The sequence below is a fragment of the Tiliqua scincoides genome, chromosome 8 (genome assembly GCF_035046505.1).
Source record: "Tiliqua scincoides isolate rTilSci1 chromosome 8, rTilSci1.hap2, whole genome shotgun sequence".
NCBI lineage: Eukaryota > Metazoa > Chordata > Lepidosauria > Squamata > Scincidae > Tiliqua > Tiliqua scincoides.
The window spans coordinates 49,704,956-49,721,692 of NC_089828.1; the positions used below are offsets into that span (position 1 = coordinate 49,704,956).

The window sequence follows — 16,737 nt, forward strand, 5'->3', positions numbered from 1 at the left end:
CCAGCCTCAGAACACCTCCCAGATGCAACTGGAAGCCACTTCCAGTCATGTCTGGGAGGCCCTCCGAGCCAGAGGATCAGCATCTATGGATGCTTAATTCTGTGGAAGCCAAGCCCACGGATAAGGAGGGTCCACTCATGTATGATTCAGCTTTGCTTTCTCATTTGCAGTAGTCATCTCTGCAAAAGCTCTCATTCTCTGTTTTCCAAGCAGTGGCTCGTATGCTCTTGCAAGCCCAGTTGACATAAAAAAACACTGGTTCTTCCTCTCAGATGTTATCCAATCCAATGACCAGTTTCAAGTCTCATTTCTCCAAAGTGTTTTTAGCTTACTATTTCTTCAAAGCATTTATTCCATTTTGCTCACCAGTACTTTTGGTTTTTGTTTTCTGGGATGATCTTTTTAAATGCTCTACATAGAACTAAACTAAACAGACAAGAACATAATTTGTTCCTCAAGCAACTATTTTACAATCCAATACTGAACATCAAACAAATACAAAATGGAGGAAATGGGTGCACTCCTTCCTAGCTACAGATTACTGACGTAGGGTTTTCTGAGCTAGTAAAAAAAAATAGGTAGGCCAATAACATTTGTGGACGTACTTGCAAAGCTGTTGATGTAGCTCTAAGTAGGAGTTGTGCAGCTTGCAGTCTTTGACCTTTTCCATAGTGTGAGGAGCGTTGGTCGCTGGGCACAAAAATAGGACTGATATAAGGGCAAAGATTGGTATAATATGCGTTAGAAAGGCACTGATAAAAGCCACTTCCGAACTCTTGCAGCAATCCTGATCAATGAAATGCAGCTTTAAAATCATAAAAGTTGCTCTTGTAGGAACCAGAGCATCTACAGATAAATGCTCTTAGAGTCACAGTACATTTTAAGAAAAAAAGAATCCATTTGTCAAATATCTGGGTAGATTATTGCTGCATCTATTATAAGCACCTATGTAGGGAGAGGAAGAGATGTATTTACTATTCAGCTTGCCAGATTTCAGAGCATAAAATGCCAGTTCTTTATATCCAGCGTGGATCCTTTAACTGTCCTTACTAGGAAGAATTACTTCCCAAATGAAACAGGAAAATTCAGGAGAGAACGTAGGAGACCACTGCAAATGCAGTTGCCTGCTTCCAAAATACAAGGCAATCATATGTCATCTGCTATTCCTGTGGAATATTCACAGGGAAGACAACTGTGGTTTTCTTTATACTGCAGTCAAGGCAGGGTGCTACCTCCTGAGGTGGTACAAATTCAAGGAGACCTGTAAGGGCTGCAGTGGTTTACCCGGGGGTTCGACTGAGCCACTTTGCAGCCCTATCTCACACTTGTTACAGCGCAAGCCTCCTGGCTTGCCTGTTCCAATGCAAGATAGGATTGCACCCTTAAACAGATAATTTGAGTGCTGAGTATATAAGGACACTCTACAATGAAGAAAATTATTTCAGTCGCAGAGCTCCAATGTAATGTATACTTCAGGCTTAGTCACATGGCCAAGTGGATCACAGTGGTGGTAGTCCATACCATCTCTGCATTGTCCCCCTTTGCAACATGAATGGCAGTCTAGTGGAGGAATCACTGACAAGCTCCCATACCATCTGCCCTGACCAAAGAGATGTTGCAGCAGTTTTATAGGTCCTAGCCTTGCCACTCCACAGAGCAGAGGCCTTGCTAGGGTTCCAGTGTCCCTTGATCTGGTACTAATTGCCTCACCATCCACTTAGATGGGTTCCAGATCATCTGGCAGTGGTCTGGCTCAAGGCCTCTCCTTCAAGAGGTAACATGGAAGCTTGGGTAGGTTTTGGAGCGAGATCAGTTGTGGTTCGGGAATCTCTCCAGTTATGGGGCCTGGAGATTGGATAGCACCATAACACCATGGTAGAGTGCATGTTTTGCATTCAGAAGGCCTCAGGTACTTGGCAGCTCCAGTTGATGGAGACCTCTGAGGCCACTTGAAAGCCACTGCTGGTTAGATAAAAAAAAAGCCTTGGTGGGCCATTGGGCTGTCTTCCTGTATGGCAATTTCATACATATGTATGTTTCATAAGTATGACTGCCCTACAGAAATTCAAGTAGCTATATATGGAATCTGGTAGAAATAAGATTTTTATCGCACGCAATCAAATTTTGAAGAGCTTATTACTATTATCTTACTTTTATTTTGTATGATTTTATCACGAAACATAAATAGTAGAAATGGTTAAAGCTTTAATCTCGCCCTTCCTTTTTGTCTTTGCAAATATTTCTAAAGCTTTAAAAAAAAGTTTTGCCCTTTTTGAAGCATTCAAAAAAATCATACAAAGAATGGTAAATTCATTTGCATGAAACTGACTGCAAAGAGCAATTAGTCCTTCATTAATATGCAAATTTGGTCCAATGCAAATTAATCTATGTATGCAGCTTTAAATATGCAAGCCAGTCTTGCTGTGCTAAAAAACCCAGATGCTTTTATTAACTTTGAAATTGAGGGATTTGGTTAATGATATTGTTGACAAGAAAAACTGGAATAAATTTGACTACTGCTGTCTTCCATATTAGCAGAGGCACGGAAAAAAATAATAATCTAAGTAAAATGCCATTTTTGTTTTGTGATTTTCCTATTACCAAACCAGGAATAAATGTCAGATACAAAGTAAGTTATATATCTTAATGCAGTTATATTGAGACCAAAAACTTGCCCCAAAAGATATAGCCATTTTTCTTAAACTTCATATTTTTCCAGAAGGTAAAGCCATCTGCATAAACTCTATGAAAAGCGTTCTGCCTGAAGATTTAATATTGGAAAGTTAGAACATTTTTTGTTTGGAGGGAATATATGCTCCTTGAAATTTGAAAAGCTAGAGCTTTCACAAGTGGCTGTTATCATTGTTTTCCATTACTTATGCTGAAAGCCATGAGCTTGTTTTCCCCAGTGACTGATAGCAACTTCTTAAAGTCCCAGCCACAAAGTGGGTCACGCGAGTTGATTTTACCTAATTAGTTGTTTTCCATTAAAAAATGTGTGAAAACTGTTTCCAAATGCTTTACACATCGGCGCCAAGAAACAAGGAGTGTGATATAGAAACAGCATAACGTCCAAGAGTGATTTTGTCTAGTAAAATGCCCACCAAATAATATTGTTGGCAACCTTCAGTCTCGAGAGACTATGGTATCACGCTCTGAAAGGTGGTTTTGGAACATCGTCTAGTGTGGCTGAAAAGGCCAATTCGGGAGTGACAATCCCTTCCACAACGGGAGCAAGTGCAGTCTGTCTCTGGTCTGTCTCCCTGGCTATGGGCCTTCCTTCTTTGCCTCTTAGCCTCAGACTGTTGGCCAAGTGTCTCTTCAAACTAGGAAAGGCCATGCTGCACAGCCTGCCTCCAAGCGGTCCGCTCAGAGACCAGGGTTTCCCACTTGTTGAGGTCCACTCCTAAGGCCTTCAGATCCCTCTTGCAGATGTCCTTGTATCGCAGCTGTGGTCTACCTGTAGGGCGTTTTCCTTGCACGAGTTCTCCATAGAGGAGATCCTTTGTGATCCAGCCATCATCCATTCTCATGACATGACCGAGCCAACGCAGGCGTCTCTGTTTCAGCAGTGCATACATGCTAGGGATTCCAGCACGTTCCAGGACTGTGTTGTTAGGAACTTTGTCCTGCCAGGTGATGCCGAGAATGCGTCGGAGACAGCGCATGTGGAAAGCATTCAGTTTCCTCTCCTGTTGTGAGCGAAGAGTCCATGACTCGCTGCAGTACAGAAGTGTACTCAGGACGCAAGCTCTGTAGACCTGGATCTTGGTATGTTCCGTCAGCTTCTTGTTGGACCAGACTCTCTTTGTGAGTCTGCCAAAGATCTCCAGCAGCTCATGGATCGTTTTAGCAAGGCCTGCCAAGATTTTGGACTGACGATCAGCCTGAAGAAAACACAGGTCATGGTTCAGGATGTGAATTCACCTCCCTGCATTACAATCTCTGCGCATGAACTGGAGGTTGTCCATGACTTTGTGTACCTTGGCTCAACTATCTCTGACACTTTCTCTTGATATCGAACTAAACAAACGCATCGGTAAAGCAGCTACCACATTTTCCACCAAATAAAGGCATGTGTCTAGGTCAGTAATTTTCAACCAGTGAGACATGGCACACTGGTGTGCCATGAATTGTCTGCAGGTATGCTGCAGGAGTTTGGAAGAGGGTCATTTATTAGTAGGACCAGTGGGAGAGGTGAGCCTCCCACCAGCAGCATGGTATGCCTTGTCAATTGTTAAAAAAATAATGACAGTGTGCCTTGACAATTTTAGTGCCTTGTCAGTGTGTCATAAAATGGAAAAGGTTGAAAACTACTGACGTAGTAGTAGTAGTAGTAGTAGTAGTAGTAGTAGTAGTAGTAGTTGTGGTTATATGCTTTCATTGTTTGTTGATCCCTTAGCAGCTTCCATGGAAGTTCCCTTTAAACATGGAAGCCTTTTCCTTAGGGCAGCAGTTTTCAAACTCTCTTGGAGAGTTTGAGCTGTTCTAAGTTCTTGTGGGGGCAGGGGCGGGGTCGAGGCAGCGGGGGCGGGGGGAAGGCAGCGGCACAATCCCTAGCATCACGCCACTCAGTGGGGCTGCAGGGGCTTGGCTACACATACCTGAGCCTCCTGCAGCCTCCTGGGGGTGCGAGGAGCCCTGTGCAACCTTCAGCAGGGCTCCCTGCAGCTTCAGAAGTGAAAGTGGAGTGATCATGCTCCACTTCTGCTTTAGCTGAGGTGTGGGGGTCACTCCGCTTTCGCTTTCATACAAAGAATGGTAAATGGGGAGGCTGCAGGAGGCTCAGGTACATGCAGCCTAGCCCCTGCAGACCCCTGAGCGGCGCAGTCCTGAGGTTTTGCACCACTGCCTCCTTCCTGCCTCCAAGCTGCCCCTGCCCCTTAAGGTGAAAGTGGCCAGGCCCCACAGGCTGCTGCCTTGCGATGCCCAAGTCTGAAAAGCTCTGCCTTAGGGTGAGGTGTGTTGGTTCTTAGGCATGAAATAGAATTGCCATTGGCATAATGGTTGCTACTATTGCACAGGCCTGGATGGCTCCTTAAGAGAGGTAGTGTTATTACCCTGTGGAATTCCTAGAGGCAAAGGAATATATGGTCTTTACTTGATGACACATTGTCAAGTACCTTCAGGAGAGTTGCAGCTTGGCCACAGAGCCCTTGCTTTGCATGTTAAAGATCTTTGGTTCAATTCCTGGCAGCATCTCCAGGCAGAGCTGAGAGAAAACCCATGTCAGAAAAGCTGGAGAGCCACTACCTGTTTCAGTAGACAATACAGACCTAGATGGATCAACAGTCTCACTCGAATAAAGTCTCACTTTATTCGAAGCAGCTTCATAAGTTCACTTTCCACATTAGCTCGGATTTCTGATCGTACCTCTCATACCTGTGCTGACACAGTGGTTCAGAAAGGAGGTGGTGGTCAGAAGGACTTTCAGACATAAGTGCTGTACATCCCCCCTTTCAAAAGAGCAAGGAGGCCATAAGAGATCAGGAAGCACCTACACAGTGCCCACTTTTCTAAGTAGATGCCTCAGGCCAAGCAGAGAGGGGGTTCTATACTCCACCGAGCCCACCCTCATTTCCTTCTTAACTGCTCTCGTCAAACTCCAACCATCAAAGCAACTCTGTCAAGTCCTTCATCGGCCCACTGTCACTGGTGTTACCAACTGGGTATTTTTTTAAACTTGCCACAGCAGTTTAGGATCCCTTCCCTGCCTCTGTGCTGAAAGACCTGGATGAGGTGTCCACATAACCCTGCTAATGTGGCTGTCAAGCAGGGCTGTTCTCAAACTGCTTGGGTTTCTGAATAAGGGCTGGCTCTAAACTTTGCCTGAGCCATCAAGGACTTGTGTCATGGTTGGGGTCCTCCAAATGAGCTGACCCCACATCCGAGATCCATGATATCCTCATTGTCTCTAGCAGAGGCAATGAGAGTTAGCAATTGGTGGCTACCAGGCCCAATCTGCCAGTCCTTTAAGTTAGCTAAGCAGATTCTTCATGACAGCAATCAAGAGATAAAATATAATCTAAGTACAAAACTTGTTAGACAAATTCAAGATTTAGATGTGATTCTTCCTTGCTTAGGAACCTGAAAAGCTGAGATATTCTCAAGAGCAGGGTGTACCATCCTACCATCGATGAGACTGCTGTAATCGAAACTACTTGAGAAGTTAATAGAAAGTGCTGTTCTCCCAGTGGCAGTGTGATTCCTGTGACTTCTGGATGCATGATTGTTTGGGGTATAAATCCTGACAGTCAGAAGCAGTTACTTTCTGAATTTTTGATGTGCTATTCTAGGGGTAGAAACTTTGGAGCTGTTTTTTGCATGGCTGGCAGGTACAGAGAGAATGTAAATCTACAGGAGACTTCTTTGGAGTTCAGTGCTATGATTTCTAAGTCACAGACCTAAGCATTGTTGCGGGCCAAAGCCATGAAAAATACACTTGGAAAAATAAATCTGCACCAAAGAGGTGCAAATGCAAAACTGTCTGCAGGGCTGGCCTTAGGGTTACAAATAGTAACATTTGACAGCAATATTTTGGGGGTGCCAGTGGAACAGCAGTACCTTTGGGTACAACTCTGGTTGATTGTTGATGCCACTGCAGGTTTTTGAGGCCTGAAGTGGAAAATCTCAGAGGTGTTTTTTCCCCACCCAATGCCTGATTAACAGCTATGAGGTATATTGTGCTCTTGTGCAGCTCCTGTTAATTTCTGTGGGGCTTTTACAGGGGAATAACTTTTGGAGAATGCCCCTTCCGTCTGATTAGTCTCTATGTCAGAGCAGAGCTATAGGCAACCATCAGGCAGTAGCAGGAATGAGGAACAGAATCGTCTCTAGGGTTTGCGTCACCCCCATGATGGACCTCCTCCCATACCAGACCATATAGAATAAATGACAATATCATACGCACAACCTTAATGCAGTGGCATCACTAGGGTTGGGTTAGTGCAACTCCCATTAATTTGATTTATTTGTTTATTTAAATATCTAACAGTAAAGGTCATCCAACAAATCTGTAACCAGCTTATTGACACTCACACAACTGCATGAGAGTTCTAGTATTTGCTCTGATCCATGGAAATGAGACCTGACTCATACAAACACCTTATTGGTTCCCTGCCGTGTCATAGTAACACCTCATTGGCTCTTGGAACAATCAGTCTCATTGGTCAGTGTCGAGTTTAAAAAATCCACTTTTTGTTACATAAGGCAGTTGTGTTTTCCTTTTATGGTGTTGTTTTTTTTTGCTATAACTTTTGATAGAATACAGACATTTAAATGTGGTTTGTTTCTTTGCAGTCTGCATTAAATTACACATTGAATGATATATAATTAGATGGTATTATTTGAAAATACCAAGATTTTCACAATTTGGCAATAGGGGTGACACCCCCCTGAATGCATCAGCTGGTGCCGTCCACACTGTCTGCACCCCCCCCCCAGTGATGTCACTGATGAGGAATCAAGATTGAGTTCAAAGCCAAGTTCAGATCTGGAAGGTGAGACATTGCTCAAGAAAAAGCAATGATTAGGCAAACAAAGACCCAGACTGAACAGGAAACCTGCATAAGTTCTTTCTTCTGATGACAGGCAGTCAATGGCCAGCATAGATGGACAGTCACTCCAGTTCCTAGTAACACTTTGCTGCCTAAGAAGAGGCTCCAACCTATAGCTTTGACAATGCACCAGATGAGGCATTCCTATGATGAGCTTTTGATTCCTGATTCTAATGCCAACAGTTCCCAACGGTCTCAAGCTCTCCAACCCTTAATGGCACTTAGAAGTACTCCACCTCACCGTATTTCATAAAACTGCCTCTGTATCCCAGCATCCTCTGTAGCATTGTAAAGACTTCTGGGTTGCTCTAATCAGATTGTGCAGTGAAACTAAGCAGGCTGACAGTGCCATGGCAAGACCATGACTCTGAGTTGAATGAATTATACAAGTTTTAAAAAATTTATGTATGCTTATTGTTCGTTGTGCAGTTCCTAATGCCACAGAGGAGAGATGAACCTAACAGTAATGTGCAATCTTATAATTCATGCATTAGAGCTCTCTTTTTTTAATCAGTCTGCAGGCAAATGCAGCCAGCGTCTGCCTGCCATTTCCATTGATCCCCCATATTTCTGTGCTGCTTGTAGTGGTTAATGTCATATCAGACCTTGCTTCCAGGTTGTCCTATGATATTCTGCAAGAGGTAATGTGGCCAGGACTGGAGAGTGGCAGCCATTCCAAGAAGCAGGGTGGCAGCTCTCAGAGTGAGATGATGGCTGACCCACTCCATAGTGTTGAATCTCAAGACTGTTGTTTCAAACTGGTGCCAGAATTTGAGCCTGTAGTGGATCTTGTTTAGATTGTTTATTAGGAGGAATTTGTCAGATCTCAGCAAGGATCGGGCCCTAAGGCTCCTGGGAGCTGACTCTCTAACTCAGGGCCCAATCCTATCCAACTTTCCAGTGCTGATGCAGCTGCAGTGCAGTCCCAAGGTAAGAGAAAAACCTTATCTTGAGGTGGCTTCCACGACTGCCCCCCAACCTCAGGTTGCAGTGCGTACCCCATTGGCATGGCTGCATCAGTGCTGGAAAGTTGATAGGATTGGGCCTTAAGTGGCCAAAAAAAGGTGCAAAGTTCTAAAACCAGCTGGAATCAAGTTCCAGAGCAGTAACAAGGTTCGGTTCCAGATTTAAACCTTTAAAAATTGATATTGGCCACCCCAGTGTGAAATTCACTTGAGTTTGCCATGTGGCATCTAAATGACACTGTTTGGGAAGAAAAAATGTTGTTTGGGACTGTGAAAGTAATTAGATCTCTGGATTGTGGTCTCCAGAACCAAACCTTTGCATGTTTTTCATTCAGTTGGCACAAAGAAAATCCTTAACGTTTCACCAAAGTTATTTAATCAATAGATATCCCCATGTAGCAGTAATAACTGGGGGGGGGGGCCTCCTGCTAACCTGATAACTTTTTTATATATTCAGGAAATTAATAACCACTCATACTGCCTTGGAGTTTATTAGCTCAAGGAGTATTTATTACCTCATAAGCACAAGCCCCCCTCCAGTTACTATCTAATTAAACTCCAATCCAGTATATGCAGTATTAGGAGACTGTATTAATAGTAAACTTTGAAAGAAAGGGTAGGAAATGGAGATTACGCATTGAATTCATCTTTCCCTTGTCTTGCTTTTTTTTTCTTTTTTGCAGAAATTATGTGAGAACTGGGATTCATAGTGCACCATTGTTTCAGGGGGCACCAAATACTGTAAGTACTGAATAAAACAAGGGGTGGTGTTCAGAAAAGGATGGAAAGTGGAGCTTCTAAGTTGTAGCATTTTTGAGATAGGTCTCTTTGGGGTTGGACAGGATACGGGTAGAGACTGGAAACTGTCTTTGCGAAGCAGATTTACCAAAGTCCTAGACCAAGCATTTTTATCATGTGGTTCTTCAAGGAAGTGCAGGATACAAATGTAACGTAATACATTGTTGTCTAGTGCAGTGTTTCTCAACCAGTGATACTCATACCACTGGTGGTACTTGAGGTGGTGTCTGGTGGTAATTGCAGGACCCCCAAACACCTGCTGCCTGGTAGCGAGACCAGCAATGCAACATGACAAACAGTGGTAGAAGGTTTGGCTTGGTAGGCAGAGCTCCATCATGCACTTTTCGTGCACTCAAGAAAGCCTTCCTGTCTACCCTGAGCCTCTTACTGGAGTGTGTTATGTTGCATCTGACCTCCCAATCTGGAAGTAACTGGCGGTGAGTTCATCACCAGTTACTTCCAGTGGTACTTCCAATAGGTGGACCATGCAAAGTGATGCAGCAGGGGGCAAACGTTGAGAAATGCTGGTCTGCTGTCTTCTGGCATAAACAAGTCTGCTGACTTAGATAAAGCTTTCAGTTCTTTAGTTGATTAATCTAGCAGTATCATCAAAACTACTAAAATAATCTAGGATAGTAAATCTCCCTTAATCTTCCTTCCCTATTTGATCAAGTTAATTAGTGTAAATTTGCACAATGTGCACAACTTATAGCAAATGTACAGAATGTGGGTGTTCCATTTCCTCGACTGGGCAATTGACCAGCATCCCTGCCTATACTCTCTTGTTCAAATCCAGTCATGCCATGTGTGTGTTATCCTCTCTGTCTCTCTTGGCACTGGCTTCTCCTGGAGCTGGCAGAACCCATTTTATTCTCTTTTGTTTTTCTACATGATGTAATCCTGCAGTTGGCATTTGCAGGATCCATATGTCAAGTTGTGGAATGCTCCATTCCATGATTGGCTTGTTTTTCTCGCTCCCCTTTTGTATGTGACCTCCTGGCAGTTGATGGCACAAACGATTATTGTGTCTGCAATACTGCTATTTTCATTTGTTTTTAAATGTCCTTGGATTCATGTGCACCTTTTTTTTTTTACAGAGAGAGAGAGAGAGAGAGAGAGAGAGAGAGAGAGAGAGAGAGCACTGTTTAGTCTTATGCTACTAAACTGCCCACTGATGTGTGTTGGGGGGGCTGTGTGTTTCAGGGATCTCTGGGATGCACACAGACACATCACACCCACATGGGTGCTGTGTCTGTGATAGCTGGGCCACCCATCGCCAATGGTGGAGGGCAGGCTTTGCCCTTCCCGCAGTACTGCTTTACAGATGTTTGTGTGTCCTGCTTTGAGGTATAAGATTCCCCCTTTCTTGTGGAGGAATTTTGTAAGCTGCTTTTGGACCCAATCTTGACTGAAAAGCAGAATATTAATATAGTAAATTGAATATTGTCATTCCTAGCTACATCCAAGCTTTAAGGCATTAAAGTGCACTTGCTCACATTTATCCCTAGCTATCCTTGATCTTCCTCTACTGTCTTACCCACTGCTGTTCTTTCAGACTGCAAGCCCCTGAACAGTTTTTCTTTATGCAACTCTTCAGTACTAATACAATAACATGATAACTATTCATGGTTGTGATTATTAATTCTTTGTTCCAGTAGCCCTCAATACAACCTCTCAGAGTTTTCCAGCTCCCAGTCTCTAAATTTAATGAAAGTTGTATTTCCATGCATATTTCCATGCATTTTTCCATGCATTCCATGCATGTATTTCTATGCATATTTACCTGAGAGAAAACCCCATTAAAAGAAGTAGAACTTGTTTCTGAGTAAGCATGTATAACAGTGGTTCTCACACATTTAGCACAGGGACCCACTTTTTAGAATGAGAAACTGTCAGGACCCACTGGAAGTGATGTCATGACCAGAAGTGACATCATCAAGCAGGAAAATTTTTAACAATCCTAGGCTGCAATCCTACCCACACTTACCCAGGAGTAAGTCCCATTGACTGTCATTGTTAAAAGAATATACATAGTAACTTTTAAAAGTACAGGTCTATAATGTTTCCCCAGATGCAGTCATATCCCATGGTAGCATCAAGTCTAATATATTAAAAATAAAATATTGAAATGAATGGAGACCCACCTGAAATGGGCTTGTGACTCACCTAGTGGATCCCAACCCACAGTTTAAGAAACACTGATGTATAGGATTACACTACGCATATGTCAAGCATTGTGCTCACAACCAAGTTCCTCCCAATATCTGAGATGGTATGCCAGTACTGGCATCCTCCCAGAGATGCATCAGCTCCTTGCACTCCCTAGTGGAGATGAAAAGGAGAATGGAGCAGAAAAAGGATGTGTGGGGGAGAGTGGTGAGCTAGACCTACACTTCAGCTTTTTCCTATTTGCATTTTCAAATCCAGGGGGAAGGTGATGGAGGTGGTCAGGACAGGAGGTTGGAGCCTGGTGTACTCCATAGTCTGCTGCTTGAAGTGACTTCTTCAGTGTCAGCTTCATCTCTGTGTTTCATCTTAAGAGCATTACAAACTGCAGACCATTTGGGCCTTTAGCGTCAACCCAGTCGTCGTCCCCCTTTCCCTCTTTGTTGCTCTGCTCAACATACTGTTGCAAAAGAGTTCTGGAGAACTCAAAAGTTTGCTCATTATCTTGTGACATTTTCATTGGTCATAATAAAAGTGATATCCTCCTGTGGCTTCTTTTTAACTGCTCAGTATTAGTAAACTTCCTCTTTGAGCAGGGTTAGCGAAAGCTAATCGGGTACCTGACATGAGCCCAGAGTCTGCTGCTTATTCCTCCCACTGCACCCCCTTCAAATTTCACTACCTCCTGTGAGCACACAAATCCCTGCGTGGCAGCACCCCATTTTATTCCTTGTTCCCATCTGGGTGCCACATACTTTCTTCTTTCTCATCATCATCTTTGTCCTCCTCCTCCTCCTTCCCCCACATCCTGATTTGGAAAGTGGAGGGGGGAGAAGTGTTTCTAGATTTCTCTTTCTATAGTACAAGACAGTATCCAGTATCACTTGGTCAGATGGAACTGCATACTTTCCAGTAGACTGAATGGCAAACATCTGCAAAGCACCGTTATGTTTACGAGAGATTGCTGTAACAAGCTTTATTTTTATAGCCCTGGATTTATTACTATGCAGTCAAATAAAACCTGACAGCATCACAAATGTGAGTGGTATTGTGTTCTGTGCTACTTTGGATATAGCTGAAGATGTATGTTGGTCACATTTTGTACTCTTTTGTTCCTTCAGTGCATTTGGGGCAGCTACATGGGACTATTTCACTTTTATCCTCACAGTAACCCTGCAAGATAAGTTAACCTGAGAGGTAGGGGCTTGTCCAAAGCCACCCCATTAAACTAGATAGTCAGCTAATTGCATTTTTAAGAGCCATGCTTAAAAGTGGAAGTTGCCCTTCTTTGACTGAAGACAGCTGTGGGAAGACTGTGCTTCATTCAGCTCAGGACTGTGGCATGTGGGAGGGGAGGGTTGACCCTTTTCCTTTCGAAAATTTTCCTGAAGTGGCTGTTTGCTGCAAATAATCCAGGGAGGGGAGAAAATAGCCATTGGGGGCTGAAATTTTCAGAGGGAAAATGGAATCAGGAGAAGGGGTTAACCCCTCCCTTTGGTCGTGCTGCTGTCCCAATCTGAATCAGGAGGGGGCCTGTTTACAGTATAAAAAGAGGTATTTCTGCTTTTAAGCATGCCTCTTAAAAACCAAATGAGCAAAATGCCATATTAGATCTAGTTCATGTCTTTATGATTCACTATTTACACGATATATACACTATTCTGATACTACCATTTCTAGTTCATTTATTTCTGTATTTGTAGAGTGATTTTTTTTTTAAACATTCCAAGCATTCAGAAGTGGTATGTCCTGGTCTGAAGTGGTGCAGTCCACTCTCACCATCTCAGCATTCTGTCATTTGCACTTGCTGCTTGAATAGAAACATTCATTTATTTTTTCACGTTTCTGTACTGCCCTTTCTCCAAATAGCTCAGGGTAGCAAACATGGTTCTTCCTTCCTTTTGTCCTCACAACTACCCTGTGAGGTAAGTGAGGCAGAGAGAGAGAGAGAGAGAGAGAGAGAGAGAGAGAGAGAGAGAGAGAGAGACTGGCCCAAGGTCACCCAGGGAGCTTTATGGATCAGCGGGAATTTGAACATGGACCTTCCAACTTTCGAATCATTATACCATCATGGCTCTCCAGGATTGCACATGTGATGTGGTGTAACCCACAAGTGGTAGAATGGGATGTACTGTTAAGATTTTGTTTGGTGGGGAAGGAACCCATTTTGAATGCTCCCCAGGGCTGGACCAATCACTAGGCTCCCTGAGGCAGTTACCTCAGGTGGCAGGTTGGCAGGGGACACCTGCCACTCATCTCATCCACTTCTCCTCCTCCTCCCCATAGTTAAAAAGGAAGAGAAGATTAGAAGTGTGGAAGAGAGGAGAATGGTGGGCTAGAGTGCCAGAGGTAAAGGTGCTCTAGCTCACCACCCTCCTCTTGGCATCACTTCCCCCCTCTTCCCCTCTTTCTTTCTGAAACTAGGAAGTGGTGGCAGCAGCAGCAGCAGCAGAGACAGTGGCTGGTGCTTTGCTGGGTAAGAGCAAGTGGTATTTGGCACAGCAGTGGGGCAGCGGAAATTACATTTGGATTCAGCATGTACTGCATCAGGCACCAGGAGAACAGCCTTTATGTGAACAGCTCCTTGCAAGCAGTCAACTAATATGGAAGGAAGAGGGTTGGGCCAGCACTGTTTCTCTTGAATCTGAGAACTGATCTTATAGGGAACATTTATATGTAGTAAAATTCAAAAATAATTATGCCCCACTTGCAGTCTGAGATGATACAGTCCACTCTCCCATTACCTTCCTATGTAGTTCTGTTGAATATGTGGACCCAGCTTTGTAGAACAGCTCAAAGATAAAAGTGAATGGAAGAGGGCAGGACTTGTTCAAGAAGTGATATAAGTGGATAGAGGAAGGCTGAAGAAGCTATAGAAAGTGAGGAAAAGTTGTGTCTGTGATGGACACCTTTCTCAGTAGACACACAGTCTGGGGATGGACCCAGTTATCTAAGCAATGGCTCTTGGGTCATAATGTTGCAGATAACCCAGACAGATATTTTTGTTTTCTTATGTTAGCACATTGGGCTGCCTTCTTGAAGGAATAATATTTTCAATATTATGTGTTTAAAAGGAATTTCTGCAAGGGGTAATGTCTCGACCCGTGAAAGATGTTATGGCTGAAGGCTTGCAGAAAAAGAGGTTAAAGCTTCTGTCAACATACGGCAGCATTGCTGTTGAGGTGTGGGATGGTCATTACTTTGATTATGAACATCCTGAGTTGCCTGTAAGTTTTAATCTTGTATGTATGATGATTAATTCATTCAGTCATTGCTATGCTGTCTTGCTTCTCGCAATTCACCCACATGCTCCTTACTGGGAGACTCCTCTGCCTTACTTTTTGTTCGGATTAGAGCCTTAAAAGATAGAATATGGGAGGGGACATAATTTAGTGGTCAGACACATGCTTTGTATGCAGCAGGTCCAGGTTTGATTCCTGCCTCCTTCAGGTAGGGCAGGAAAGACCCTTGAACACAAAGCTGCTGCCGCCCAGTCAGTGTGGACAGTACTGATCTAGATGGACCAATAGTCTGACTAAGTGTGAGACAACTGCTGATATAACCGGTCACAGAGGATAGATCTATTTCAATTATTAAGCCATCCACGCATATGATGTGTTACAAATTGTGAAAAGATAGTTATCTTCCCCAAGAGGCTAAGAGTCCAGAAAATTAATACAAAGGCAACAACTGAGGAAAGGATGAGAAATGGGGGTAAATGCAGAAGACTACAGTTTTATTCCAACTACATGTTCCTGGACCTGGTTAAGAACATGGGAAGAATCAGGCCATTGGTCCATCTGGATCACCATTATCTATGCTGACTGGCAGCAGCTCTTCCTGACAAACAGGCTGGGCATTATTGTCCTATGTAAATTATATCTCTATTAATTATTAACAACTAGGGCTAACCAATTAAAGAAATCATTGTTTAATTGTTTGATCAATCGTTTAACTGATTAATCAGTTGAGTAAACACGCATATGAATAAAAACAGTAGTTCAAAACCAAGAAGCATACATATGTTATTTTCCTACTTTTTTTTTAGAAGATGCCATTTAGTGTTTCAGCTGCAGTGTCACTGCGTCAGGAGTGACTGAATGAGCTAGTCACCCTCTAAGCAGATACGCAACAGAATGACCTGCCCCTAGCACAGGCTGAATGGAAGAAGGCTAACTCAGAGCAGTGACTCATACAGGCCAGTTAATTCACCTGCATTTCTGCTTGTTGAGTGACTGAATGATCGAGAGACACAGAAATGTGGCAGAATTACCTGCCCCTTGATGGAGGCTAATTAGAACGTCCTCTGAGGCCAGAACAGTGAATCATGCAGCAGTTTAGCAAGCAGGCCCGTCTCTGGGTGAGTGATTTGGGTTCATTGGAGCCTTTAATTCATTTATTTTTCACAGAACTCTAGTGTTCCCTGGTCACAGTTTGAGAATTTACTAGATTTGTGTGTGTACGTACAAAATTGTTACTGGATTGACTCCCTGCAGTTTACATTTAATGTAGGTTCTAAATGACCTGCTAATGATTAACAAAACAAGGAAATTTTTGGCAACTCAAACCAGCAAGAGGGGCAAGGACATGTCACAGCTTCTTATGAAAACTCTGGACAAAAAATTAAGAAAACTGGGACGGAACAGCCTTGAATATGGCCAACAAGAACATTTTTATAAGCAAGCAATGGAGAATGCCTTTTACGATGTTGTGGTGAGTGAAAAAAAATGACGCTTATGCTGCAAAGCTTGCAACATCTATTTGAAAGATGACACATTGAGAAATTATAGCTGTTTTGGAGGGTCATGGTCATGCATTGCACACTAGAGCAGTGGTTCCCAAACTTTTTGGCATTGCAGCCCACCTTGTCCACCATGGTGGGTCACAACACCAGAATGATCTACTAGGAGGGTGAGAAGATCTCTTCAGAAGATCTCACCCTCTAGAGATCTAGAGAAGATCTCACCAAGCTGGTGATCTGCTCTACTTTGGCCTTTGCAGAAGCCTCAGAAAGCCACTTCCAGTTTTCGGAATCCCACATTCAAAAACATTTGGAAGTTTTGTTCCCAAAAACAAAAACAATTGGAAGTTTTTACTTCCAAAAACCAGAAGTGACTTTTAGAGGCTTCTGCAGGTCAATCTGAGGCCCACAAAGGCCAGTAGAATGAGTCGCCAGCCTGGCGTGACCCAGAAGAGGCCTCCCCACCCGGTGAGTAATTCAGCTTCCAGAATGGCTTTGATTTGGAGCATGT

At 43.4% G+C, this 16,737-nt stretch overlaps 1 protein-coding gene across 1 annotated transcript in view; it reads left to right on the forward strand.

Moving 5' to 3' along the window:
• LOC136659331 (uncharacterized) overlaps positions 1-16,216 on the forward strand; it is a 66,007-nt gene extending 49,791 nt beyond the window's left edge. The window contains exons 25-27 of the mRNA XM_066636467.1: positions 9,205-9,262; positions 14,560-14,712; positions 15,998-16,216. Of these exons, the coding sequence (XP_066492564.1) occupies positions 9,205-9,262; positions 14,560-14,712; positions 15,998-16,216 (430 nt within the window). The remainder of the gene's footprint in view (positions 1-9,204; positions 9,263-14,559; positions 14,713-15,997) is intronic.
• The last annotated feature ends 521 nt before the right edge of the window (positions 16,217-16,737 follow it).